Source organism: Pelodiscus sinensis, chromosome 9 (genome assembly GCF_052426305.1).
Source record: "Pelodiscus sinensis isolate ZL-2025 chromosome 9, ASM5242630v1, whole genome shotgun sequence".
Lineage (NCBI taxonomy): Eukaryota > Metazoa > Chordata > Testudines > Trionychidae > Pelodiscus > Pelodiscus sinensis.
In genome coordinates, this window is record NC_143060.1 from 66,602,361 (window position 1) to 66,615,260 (window position 12,900).

At 38.6% G+C, this 12,900-nt stretch overlaps 1 protein-coding gene across 3 annotated transcripts in view; it reads left to right on the forward strand.

The window, feature by feature from the left end:
* Window positions 1-12,833, forward strand: part of SUCO (SUN domain containing ossification factor) — a 61,281-nt gene extending 48,448 nt beyond the window's left edge. For all 3 annotated transcript variants that reach the window (XM_075937061.2, XM_075937059.2, XM_075937060.2), the window contains 7 exons: window positions 437-1,612; window positions 2,982-3,069; window positions 4,663-4,767; window positions 5,821-5,975; window positions 6,727-6,818; window positions 10,123-10,178; window positions 10,842-12,833. In XM_075937061.2, the coding sequence (XP_075793176.2) occupies window positions 437-1,612; window positions 2,982-3,069; window positions 4,663-4,767; window positions 5,821-5,975; window positions 6,727-6,818; window positions 10,123-10,178; window positions 10,842-11,288 (2,119 nt within the window). In that variant the 3' untranslated portion in view covers window positions 11,289-12,833. The remainder of the gene's footprint in view (window positions 1-436; window positions 1,613-2,981; window positions 3,070-4,662; window positions 4,768-5,820; window positions 5,976-6,726; window positions 6,819-10,122; window positions 10,179-10,841) is intronic.
* Window positions 12,834-12,900: the final 67 nt, after the last annotated feature.

Consider the following 12,900-nt stretch of genomic DNA (forward strand, 5'->3'; position numbering starts at 1 on the left):
TTGCAGGATACCTCTACTCAATCCCATGTAGAACTGGATTCAGTAGGGAAGACTGGGTTCTATAGGTTATGTGCAATTGATATCTGTTCTGTGGGTCTCTGGATTTGAGAAACCAACCTAGAAAATGTGATACACGGGGGGCGAAAAGTGATCTCCACATTGGCATTTGTCCATGTTACAAAGCCACTATGTGGTTTGGCACAGTTGTCAATATATGTCTGGCATAGTCAGGGATATTAAACCATGTAGGAATAAGATGCATTACAGAGAAAAACAAGCGATTGATTTAATTGGAATGGGTCCTGCTTATACTATTTCTGACACTTATTGACCAACGTTAGTCTTTCATGAACATCACTTTCATGCATGCATTTTTTACAACTACCACAATATCATATAAAGCTATATTCTGTGCTTATTTTAACTTCTGTTGTAGGCTTTTAACTACAGAGATACCAGAAATAAATAAGGAACAACTAGTCCTGGAATTAACAAAGGAGAGCCCCATTGTTCAGCTTGTTCAAGAATACGAAGAGGAGGCAAGTCAATCAACAGTGACCCTGCTGCCTAGTGATGAGCAAGAAGAAGAAACATCAGCATGGTTTGAGTCTGACACACAAATCTATTGCTATGAGCTGGCAACAGCGTGTTGTGTTTCTAGCTTTTCGGAATATCTGTATAAGTGGTGTTCAGTTGCAGAAGCTGTTCATCGTCAATGTAGCAAAACTTCCGAGAGCAAGCAGAAGGATCACTCCCTTACCATTCAGCATCCACAGCCAGTTTCAACCGAATCTTTACATGTTTCAATAGACGAGCCTCTGCCTGAGAAATCTGACAGTGAAATTACCGGGAGCTCACCTGGATCTACTATTGCAAATGACTTAAGCAGTGTGCTCCATGAGGATGTTGCTAACCAGACTGTCGATTCTATTGAATTAGAACCCAGTCATCCTCAGACTGTCTCTCAGTCTCTCCCCTTAGAAGTTACATCTGAAATTAAGCCATTATCTACAATGGAGATCTCTTTGGAGCCTACCAAACGTGAGGCAGCGTCATTAACTTCCCAGATAATTCCTCAAGAGGAAACTGTGGCGATAAATACTGAAGCAGAAAAGAGAGCTGAAAGCTCTGCTGCTGAGAAACATTCTGTGGTCTCTGAAACGAGCATTTTCAGTGACTCCCAGGAGATCAGCACAAGAGAGACAGATTCTGTCCAAATCCTTCTAAAACCTACAGAGCCTGTACCACAGCCTGACTTCACAATGGCTACAGTAGGCAGTGATGGTGGGGAAGCAAAAGTGAGTGCTTCGGAAATGCAAAAACAAGTTTTGTCTCCAGTTGGAGAATCTTCTGCATCCGCAGAAATAAAATATGATGAGCAAACATCTGAAGAAGCTTTTCTAGCTATTCCTGTTTCTGGTGGCCAGCAGAGAACGGCGACCGACTTCTATGCTGAATTGCAGAATTCCACCGATCTAGGCTATACAAATGGAAATCTTGTTCACGGATCTAATCAAAAGGAGTCTGTATTTATGAGACTTAATAATCGCATTAAAGCCCTGGAAGTAAACATGTCTCTCAGCAGCCGCTATTTAGAAGAGCTTAGCCAAAGGTAAGACTCCTAATACATTAGGAAAATCTACTTTTATCTTGTCTCAAGCCTGTGTAACACACCACAGCCAATGCTTAGAAAAATCTGTAGACAACATGCAAACAACATGTTTGAGTAACTGATCCGCAATGTAAAGCTTTTTTTTTTCCAGACAATTGAGAAATAACTGACCATAGGTAGAAGCTGCCAACAGTTTAGATTTCTGTATCTGACATTTTTCCCGTGTATTTCAAGCTGCCCCTGCATTTTTGGTTCTACTGCAAAATACAAATTGCTCTGTTTTTAAGGAGTTTGTGTTGCCTGGGATGAGCCTGGAAGCCTTCAAATGCAGGCTCTGATTCTACTGCCTCTTAAGTCAATTGCAGCAGGATCCAGATCGAAAGTAATTTTCTTTACTAAGTGCAATAATCTATGGTGGCCTGTAGTCCCTCTTGGGTAATACAGTAATGTTAAATGCCTGTTTTTTTTCCTTTAAAAAAAAAAAAAAAAAAAGGATTGGTAGGACACAGAACCAGCAGATGATAGTGAAGTTAGTATAAATATTCCACAATTTATTTTTGATGCATGTGTGGGAGAAAAGTTTAGTTAATCTTCTCATCGTACCCAGAAAGGATTCTGTAGTTAATGTGAGGCAATAGTTGTAAATGTTTGCATTTCTCCTTTTTGCCACTACCTCAGCACTGAAAGCTTTTTGCAGTGCATGCATCCAAAAGTAGCTCCCACAACCTTGCTTACTGATCCCAGTTTTCTGCTTAGTGCTATTTAATGCTTCTTCCTTTGGGTACGTCTATACTGCAAGCTAAAGTTGAGTTAGCTATGCAACTTCAGCTACGTTAATTGTGTAACTGAAATTGAAGTACAGTACCTTAACTTGGCTTTTGGTGCTGTCTACATAGCAGGAAGTCAAAGGAAGAACTTTCTTCCTTCGTCTTCCCTTACTCTGACTTTTGTAACACTCATTTCATGAGGAGTAAGAAGCCTGTTGTTTCGAAATAAGCATGCAGTTTAGACATAGCCTTTGAGTCCCTATTAATCAGCACCAACAGCAAGTAGCAGAAGTATCTTCACACTCCAAACATTTCTGCCATATAACTCATTGTTAAAACCTATTTTAATATTAAAAGCGTTAATTTGGCTCCTAAACAATGTAGGTGAAATTTTAAACTATATGAGACTTAAACAAGTAAAGACAGGAAAAGAGCCAAGTTGTTCAAAGTGGTGGGAAATGTCAAAAGAGAGGTTTTCTTCCTAAGACAGATGAAATTGTGGGAAGGGGCAGAGAAGAAATTTGTACTGGATGAATGGAAGAAAATACTGTGACAGTCTGTTAAATTGTGGTCTTTAATGTGGAACCCAATTCATTTTTTAGGTACCGAAAACAAATGGAAGAAATGCAGAAGGCTTTCAATAAGACTATAGTAAAACTTCAGAACACTTCAAGAATAGCAGAAGAGCAGGTACAAATTGCTTCTGGTAGAAGTAGCTGACAATATATATTAACCAAGAGATTCTCAAGAACGTATAAAAGTTTACAAGGACAATATTGGTATTTTCACTGTATTGAGCACAAAGCTTTATAAATAGTCATGTTTTACTCTAAAACCATTACAGAATAGCTGCATATTTGGTAAGGGTCATTTTTGTATTTAATGTCCTCCTGTTCTCCATTTTTTTTGTTCTGTAATTCAGTTTTGGGTGATTTCCTTTTCTGTAAATTAATGGGAAGCTCAGACTCTTTTCCTTACCATCTTAATTATTCAATTTCCTTTAAAAGAAAAGTAATCTGAACGTGATGGATAAAATTTTCCAGAAGGGTCTCCAGCTTCCATTTTCAAAAGTCATTTAAGCACACCTGCTTCTAAATCACTGAAGTATTTTTGAAAATTTTACATTGTGTCTACACAGATCCACACCTGATGCCTAGGTTTTTGTTGGGGTTTTTTACTCCTATTTTCAGTACTTATAAATGTAGGTCAGCCCACTTTGAAAAGGAATGAATTGATAGATGCTGAGAGAGAGTTTGAGGGGCTAAATGGTCATGGTAGTGTAAGAGTTTCTCTTCCAACTCCTTGCTTTCAATAATTTAAAACTTCTGAAACCTATTTCAACTGAAGTTTTCCAGGCTTGGTCTAGGTCCGAAAGTGATGACTTTTTAGAAGGTTAAAGCAAAAATTTTGTTTGCTACATTGGTGCCTTCAGAAAGCACTATTTTTTTTATCCACTTTCCTTGCGTATACTGCGAAGTCACGTATATCAGCCACTTTAGACAGACTTTGCCTCAGACTTGTAGTTTTTTAATATATACTTGAACATGCTTTAAATGGATTCAGGAGTCTCCCTACCCCAGTGTAGTAAAGTAGCTTGCGGAGCAATTGGTAATGCAAGGTAATAGAAGCAATTACAGACTTAAAATGCAATGTTTTTAAGCATCTTATTTCCATTAGATCCTTAAGATTTTTAAGCATCGTTTTGCCAAATGTGGTTCTTGATAAGTGACTTATTGGGGTAGGATATTTATATTGCTACGGTAACAGTTTTTTCCCTGAATTTCAACAATCTTAACCAACACATCACAAGTATTGCATTCAGACTTCCACTGGAAGTCTTTCAACAGCTGTTGTTGGTACTCATGTTAAATCCCATTTAAAGGAATTTATCATAAATAAGGTACATCGATTTCATTTTTGTTATGCACTTTACAGAAGGGCAGAGTTAGAAATCATAGTGGGATGTATTTGGTATAGTATTACAAAACATTAGCTGCAATTAGAGCTCTTGCAACTGTTTTTTTTGTGTGGAAATCTAACATAGCTAAAATGTTGCTTTTACTCTATTTCAAGTGCTGTGTAGAAAATAGCTTTCAAGCTCTCCAAACTAATATACGTATTTTCGTTAGTCAGCATGTAAATGAATTTTTCATAACACTCTAGCTGTGGCAACTGTTGCCTTTCTGGATCAGATGGAATTACAATTTGATAACTGGCATGGCACATGTTAGCAGAATCCTGCATACTGAACTAAGTAGATAAACCAACTTTTTTTAAATACAGGATCAGAGGCAAACAGAAGCCATCCAACTGCTGCAAGCACAGCTGAACAGCATGACACAGCTAGTTTCCAATCTGTCAGCAACTGTGGCTGAACTAAAACATGAGGTAATTAGAACGCAACAGTATGACGTGAAACTTCTGTATAAAATGTCTCTTGGGGTTGTTAGTGGCGGAGTCTTTCTGGGACAAAATCTAATTTGCAGGTAGTATTGCTCTCAGCCCCCTTTGACAGCCAGCGTTGTGGGGGCTGCTACACCTGCCTGGCCAGAGCAGCCCCTATCCATGGTGGGCCCATAATGTTTAACCAGTTAACCGATTACATGGGACTTTACATCCCTAATTGTAAAGTCCATGTCCTTTCATAGTAGATGAGTGACCTTCTAAGAGATCAGCTTAATATAAAATTAACCATGTTCTGTGGAGTAGAACAGTTTTTCTTCAAAGAAGCTAGTTTCTTATTGAAAATATTCTTATATTATCTTAATTTAGGTTTCAAATACATAGTATTGTTTGCTTTTTATGGGAAAAACTATAATTTCGTGTGTTTAGAAATCACCTAGCCTACCGTGAGTGCTACCACAATAGCATTTGTTTAGTATAGAAAACAGAGTACAACTGTTAATGAAGTTATTGTAGTCCTAGCTGTGTATCTGCATATCTCTTCAAAGATGTCGTGAAACTCCTTAGCATCTTGTTTCCCAACATTTAATTCTTGTTGACATCCTGGCACTTGTCCAACATTTAAGAAAGGAACATTGGTGGAATATCTTAAGACCATGTATGACTGTGAACTTGTTTGAATATTTCTTTACCGTGGCTGAACTTTTATCTGATCTTAGTGCTGATGCTGTAAAATGTACTTTGAGAATGCTGGGTTTACTGGCTTAATGACTGTCAAATGCAGATACCCTTATAGCATAGTAAGTGCCAGTACTTGACCTGCTGGCTAAATAGCAGACATTACATTTTGAGAAATGGATATTATGAGGTGAAATAGAAGGGGAAAAAAATCTCTGAAGTTGATTTGAAAACTGATCTATTCATTAACATTTTCATGAGGGTGAACATATTAATGACCTAACTGCTAACTCCATTGTAATTCAGCTCCTCTCATTTTGTCTTTAGTTTTTAAAAAATAAAAATCCAATTATTTTTCAGGTGTCTGACAGACAAAGCTATCTTGTGATTTCTTTGGTTCTCTGTGTCATCCTGGGTTTCCTGCTTTGTGTGCAGCGTTGCAGAAATACATCTCAGTTCAACGAAGATTACCTCTCCAAAATCCCCAAAAGTAATCACTACCCAAGCCCCAAAAGGTAATATCCCAGTGACATTTTAATCAATTCTTACAACTTTATGTTTATATTCCATCTAGCATTTGGTAGTTTCTCATTTATTCTATTTCCCTGAGATGAATTCTATTTTCCATTTTAATTATACTGGTTTCTGCTTTTCTTTAAGTTCAGAAGTTTGGCTTCTGAAAAATAAAAGGCACGTATAGACTTCTGTAGGATAATTCCCGTGAAAGTTGTATGGGTTGGACCTCACTGGTCTTGAATCCCTGGGACCTGCTTGATCCTGAACGAGGGGATTTGCCAGACTAGGGAAAGTCCCTCTCCTCGTGGCTGTGCTGCCACCAGGCTCCCAGCTGAGTCGCCAGTGCCCCTTATGGCACTCCTGCCCCGCCACTTGACCTTTCTCTTCCTGGACTCTGTGGTCCAGGAACATCCGTGGTCCATGCCAGGCCATGGATGTTGCCGGACCAGGGAGTCCTGGTTAAGGGAGGTCCAACCTGTATCTCCTTAAGTAGTGCCTTTTCTTTGCCAAAGGGTCTGACACCACTAGTGTAGGACTGGGATCAGATTCTGGCTGTGAGGAGAGCAATGCATCTCACTCTCCAGCAGCTTTCTTGGGCCGTCAGAGCACCACTGGCAAGAACCTTTGAGAATCTTTGCCATGGGGAAGGTTTGCTGCAGTGTGAAAGCGCAAGAAGTGGGACTGCGGGAAGTAAGTGTCTCCCAAGAGGCCTCTGGGAGATTGAACTTTAATGTATTTTTGTCATTACAGATGTTTTTCCTCCTATGATGATATGAATCTGAAAAGAAGAACTTCTTGCCCACTTGTCAGGTCTCAGTCTTTTCAGCTAACTAGCAAAGAAGGTATGTTTCATATTCAGCTAGTTCTTCCCAATGGCGCTTTGTACTGTAGATGTATGATCATGTAGTTTGTACCCCATTTTCAAAAAAGGTAATCCAGAAGCACTCTACTTGTGTGCTAGTTGCGTGCATTGGGAAATACTGAATTGAAATAGTTCAGTGGGTGACACTGCTTTATATAGTCTCTGAAACAAATCTTTGTTCAGAGCAAAAAATCAAAATAGTTTAAGGTGATTGCAGTTGAATCAACACCCAGAAATCCTACTCCATTTTATGCATTTAAACAATATCCCAACTACATGCCATCAGCCACCTCAACTGTTTAGTATTTTCAGACTCCACAGTGATGCTAAACTATTTAGAAAAGAGGAGGATAGCAAACCATTGAAACTGCGGAAAAACTTTGGGTGAGAAAAATGTGACAGTTGGAGTTTGTTTAAGGAACAGACTAACACTCTTATAGAATTACTTTGAGAGCTATAAAGATAAAGAAACAGGACTTTGGTTTTAGTGTCTCCTCTCCACCATTCAACCTTTGAGGAATTATTCTAAACTGATCAAGCATTTGCGCTGCTTTAAGTCCCTGTCACTTGGCCTGACTGTGACCAGGTCTACGCTGCCAGAGATAATAGACTTAAGATACACCTCTCCAGCTTTGGAATAGTGTAGCTGGAGTAGATTTACCATATGTCGACTTTGTGGAGTCCCCACTGCGGGAGGTTGACGGGAGAAACTCTCCCATTGACTTCCCTTACTCCTTGCAACCCGGTGGAGTCCCAGGGTTGACAGGAGCGCCAGCAGTGTTCGATTCAGTAGGTCCTTTCTAGACCCACTAAATCGAACTCCAGAAGATCGATTTCCACGTGGGTGTAGATATGGCCCTTGTGTAGCTAGAAATTTAGGGTCAGAGTGCAATGTGATACTACTGCACCTTATGCTCACTTTAACGTAAAATTCCCTGGCAAGCCAAACCAATTATACTCCTTAACCTTGGAACTTTTCAAAGGAAATAAAAGGATGCTGCATGCTTTACTCAATGAGTAGTCCTGTGGCATCTTATATATATATATAGTCTCATGAGCTTTGGTGGGCAAAACCTACTTCTTCAGATGAGCTAAATTCAGCGTTTCGGAAATAGACAAGCTTATTCTTTAAGCCAGTCACAGAACATTTTTTTTCTGTAAACCCTGAAATATAATACTTAAGCTTTTCCTGTTGCAGATTAACATTGAATTGGCTTTCCATTTTTTGGTAACAAATGGATATACTTATACCAGACTTGTTTTTTAAAAAGAACCTCTCATTTATCTGGTGTATTTTTCTTTGTCAGCATAGATATTGGCCAGCAGTTACATTCTAAAATGAATAGACGTGTTAGTGTTCCTGTGTCTGTCTCATCCATTTTAGAGTAGATGAACCTCTGTGGAAACCACTCCCTGCTTCAGAAGCAGTGTGTCAGAAAGGAAGAGAGTAAATTGGAAGAGTACAGTGGGCAATTGCTAAGCCTTGAGAACAGTCAAGTAGGGGTAGAAATCAGGCATTGCCGTGCTGAATTCGTACACTCGGTTAAATGTGGAGAGCACTTTTATATGGGGAGTTTTAAGAAGCTGAGTTCATTATTGAATAAATGAATTGTGGCTCAAAGAATTGCCAAATATTTGTAAATGAAATGAGTACACAGAACGTGTAAACTAAACTCTTCAATAAAAGCTGTTCATAATTAAATCTTAACTTGTATTTGAGCATTGAGCCAAAATACTGTGACAGAAGCTTTAAATGAAAACTCCTAATACGCAGTAACTCCCATTCTATCCAGACATCAGAAATGTGCATTTACAGCACTGTGAAGGCTGATACCCCACTCTGGCATGATGAATGCAGAAGTGGGGGCCCACAAAAGCAACCCCAAAACCTTATCTCTACAAGCTTTGGTACAACACTTCCCCGCAAAATCTTAACTTAGATTTTGGGGATAAAAATATGCTGCTACCATCAGGTGCTTTTAAACCCACGACCGGGGGTGGATGCTTGAAACCAACTCCAGGGCACCCCACGCTCTTTTCCCCAAAGAGCTTGAAAAAAAAAAAAGAGAGAAAATACAAATTGCAGTCTGTGGTTGCTGTCCCCTAACCAGAGGCATGCAGATCTCAGACAGATTTTTCAGAACACAGAAATGAACCAATACCAGGTTAATAAAAAAGAAAACTTTTATTACCAAAACAATACTATTGTTGCAAGCATAATGACTAGATGGAAAAAGTTACCAATTAATATACTCATGGGGGACCCCCATGGGCTCAGGACTTAGTTACAAAAGAGAGGAAAACCCATTCTAACAGCACAGACATCAGATCCAAATTTCCAAAACAGAAAACAATAAAACCTAATGGATTTATCTAAACTTTACCCTATTTATACATTATGAAGAGTCTTTTTCTTGGAGAGAGACATGTGTTCTGCCTCCCTCAGTATCCAGAGAGCAAACTGCCCAGAGACAAAGGAGGGAAAACCCCAAAATTCCTTTCTCAGTTTGAAGTCCTTACCTGCATTTCTATTGGCTGAATGCTACCTGGCTAGGTACAATTAACCCCTTGGTCTCCAGGCTGCTACCCATCCCTCATGGTTATAACAAACACTCTATGCTCTGCAGAGAAAAATGTGCATTATTAAATCTTGTTCAGTTTATATAAATTAGAGGATATTAAACTTAATAAAAAATGTTCTGAAACAGTGTTTTTGATTGCTGGAAACACCAAGACATTTTTTTAACATCAAACTCGAACTCCGATCTGGACAGCTCCCCGTGGAACCCGGAAAACACCCTGTACTTTTGCCTCTTGGCCGGGAAAAAATCAGAAAATGCCAGACATTTTAGGTGTCTGGTATTTTCTGAATTTTTGTACTGGACTGTCTGGCTCAATACCAGACACCTGGCAACCCTATGACTGCCCCAAGTACTGGGTCCTTGAACACTCCCTTCTTATCTTCTGAAAATGTATTCTGCAAATCTCAACTCTGGTCTAATGTCTCAGGCAAGATCTGCAGTTGCAGAATTATATGATCAGGTAGAAGTTAGTTGCTCTGGAGATAGAACTTTTCTATTGAACATTTTGATTGGTTTACTTTCCATGAATATGCATCCTGTTCATATCTCATAGATCTTAAGATGTATGGATGGAATGCAGAGTAATAGTCCTTTCGAGGAGGAATGAAACTTCATATATACTTTCATGGTTTTAGAAATTAGTGTCTGTGGTTGCAGTTACATTTTATTGTCCTTTCATATGTATCCTTTCTTTTCTTATAGTGGATCCAAATGACTTGTATATTGTAGAACCTCTGAAGTTTTCACCAGAAAAAAAGGTATAGTAGCTTCCTTTCCGGTTTCTGCCAGCAGATGGTGCTTTTTCTCAGTCACTTATCTACAACTAGCCTTGGAAGAATTAAGTATATCCACAAATGTCAGTGAACATTGGCTTCACACCCCCACCCCACCCCCACGTGATGATAAATATTTTTATCAGTCATCAGAGGGGTAGCCATGTTAGTCAACTTCAGCAAAAACAAGGAGGAGTTCTGGAATGCCTTAAAGACTAACAAATTTATTTAAGCATAAGATTTCAGGGGCTGGAACCCACTTTGTCAGGACTCAGTGTTGTATTTACATTTTATATCAATGATGATCAAAATTTACACAGTAAGAAAAATGATCCCTGAGAATTTTAGTTTGATGTAAAGATATTTACCTTATGTATTTTGCCATGTGATGTTGATAATTTGCTTTAACCAGGTAAAGCTTTAACTTTCTGAATTTCAGCATCTACTATATTAAATAATTTTGACCCCTTGGATAATTTCCTGCAAACTGCGACAATTTGACTAAAAATAAAAATGCTTAAAATAAACATCAGTATTATCTATCAGTTATTAGAGTTCTGACAAGCCTATGTATGATCTACTATTATTCATATGCGATATGATTTTGTTTGCATTGCACAATCTAATAGTTTCTTTTTCCTTCTTTAGAAGAAACGCTGCAAATATAAAAGTGAAAAGATAGAGACGATTAAACCAGCGTCAGAGCCTCTACATCCATTAGCCAATGGGGAAATAAAAGGAAGGAAACCCTTTACGAACCAGAGAGATTTCTCTAACATTGGCGAGGTATATCATTCCTCATATAAGGGTCCTCCATCTGAAGGAAGCTCAGAAACTTCATCTCAATCCGAGGAATCCTATTTTTGTGGCATTTCAGCATGCACGACTCTGTGCAACGGACAAACCCAAAAGACAAAAACTGAGAAGAGGGCTATAAAACGAAGGCGATCTAAGGTTCCAGACCAAGGGAAGTTCATAAAAACTCTAATACAGACTAAGACTGGGTCAATGCCAAGTCTGCATGACATAATCAAAGGAAACAAAGAGATAACTGTAGGAACACTTGGTGTCACAGCTGTTTCTGGACACATCTAAAACTAGTTGGATTTCTCATGCAGGAGAGTGTTTGTTCATCTGAGAACAGTCTGTTGTACATCTTGCAGGAGAGTGATGGGAGAAGAGATCAGCTAACTGGAAAGTATTCAGAAATTATGATTTCTGTTTTTTTTAAAATAGATGGGATTGTGTCAATCTTGGTTGAGTTTCAGCTTTACAAGGCTGATGACTTCCTCTGTGGACAAATGGGGGGTGGGAGGGATCATTTTATAAAGCTTTTTTCACAATTAGTGGGGCAAAGATAGTTGAAACCCAGTTTGTTGGGTGGAATAGGGATAAAAGCCTAATCCTCTTCCTTTAGCTTTGTTCCTATTTCTTGCACCTTCCCGTATTTATGTGCCTTTTGTCTATTTATAATGCCACTGGAAGAGGAAGAGAGAAAATTGTCCTTTGATTTCTTTTGTAACTTCTCTTGCTTTTTGGAGGAGGCGACACTACAGTGCTGTAAAGGGGCATGTTGGCGGTCAGCTGGACTCAGTAGTGTGGGCTGGAGATCGTAGTAATACTAACATGGCAGACTTATCGATTAGATCTCCATTTTGAAAACTCACTTGGAAAAGATCTTGTTAGAAGCAATTGTAATGCCATTAATTACATTTTAATCAACTTCAGAATTGTTTTATTTAGGTGTGTAAAATGAATTACAGCTATGCAGTTACACTTGCTGTACATGAAGGAGCTCATGCTGACAAACATGCCTTTGATCCCCAGACTGACCTTTGGAATTCTGTTACAATACTTAACCAAAAAGGATTGATGCTTTATTTTAGTCACTCTGTTTTCTGATCCAAGAATTTGGACATTAGGGACTACATTCAAGGAGAAATGTAAGGGTGACTAGGTACAACTGAAAATATAAGTATCCTAACCAGGGTTGGGTACAAATGCACCTGACAAATGCAAGTGAGTTTGCCAAGCCTTGAAGTCTAACAGCTCAAGTCTGTATAAAAGTGGATATTTCCATAAAGTTTGCTTTTGTATTGGCTAAGATGTGCAGGGTGTGTGTGTGTGTGTTTTGGTACTTTCATATGAGTTTATTTTGACCATGGTTGTATATTTGGATAAAATCGAATGTGTGACTGCATACAATGGTGTGACTGAAGCAGAGTGAATGGGACAGAAGGTTACTCCTTTTTGAGAGGTGTTATAAGTTCATGTTGTAAAACTAAGTTAACTTATTGAGCACTTTTAGTGGTACCCTTTTTTAAACAGATCAAATGCCTTTTCTGGGTATTGTATGTAATGTGACTTATTTAAAGCTTTTGTTTTTGCTGCTTTCATGTTAGTTTATGGATACTTTATGGTGATGTACTTTTAGAGACGGTCTGCACAATTAGCCAGTCAGAGCACATGGACCTGATTTATAGAATGTCTAATCAGAAAGGGCTCCAAACAAGAATGAAGAAAAAATGCTTATACTATCTGAGTGCAGCAAACAATATTGTGGAACAAGATTATGTAACTACAGAGCTGTAGTGCCATTAGAAACTGTGAATTTCCGAATAAATCTGAACACTTGTCTTATGCATTTAGTAGCTTTTCTTTTATAAATCCCCTGTTAATGGGTTGAAGCTCAAATTTGTGAAGTTGT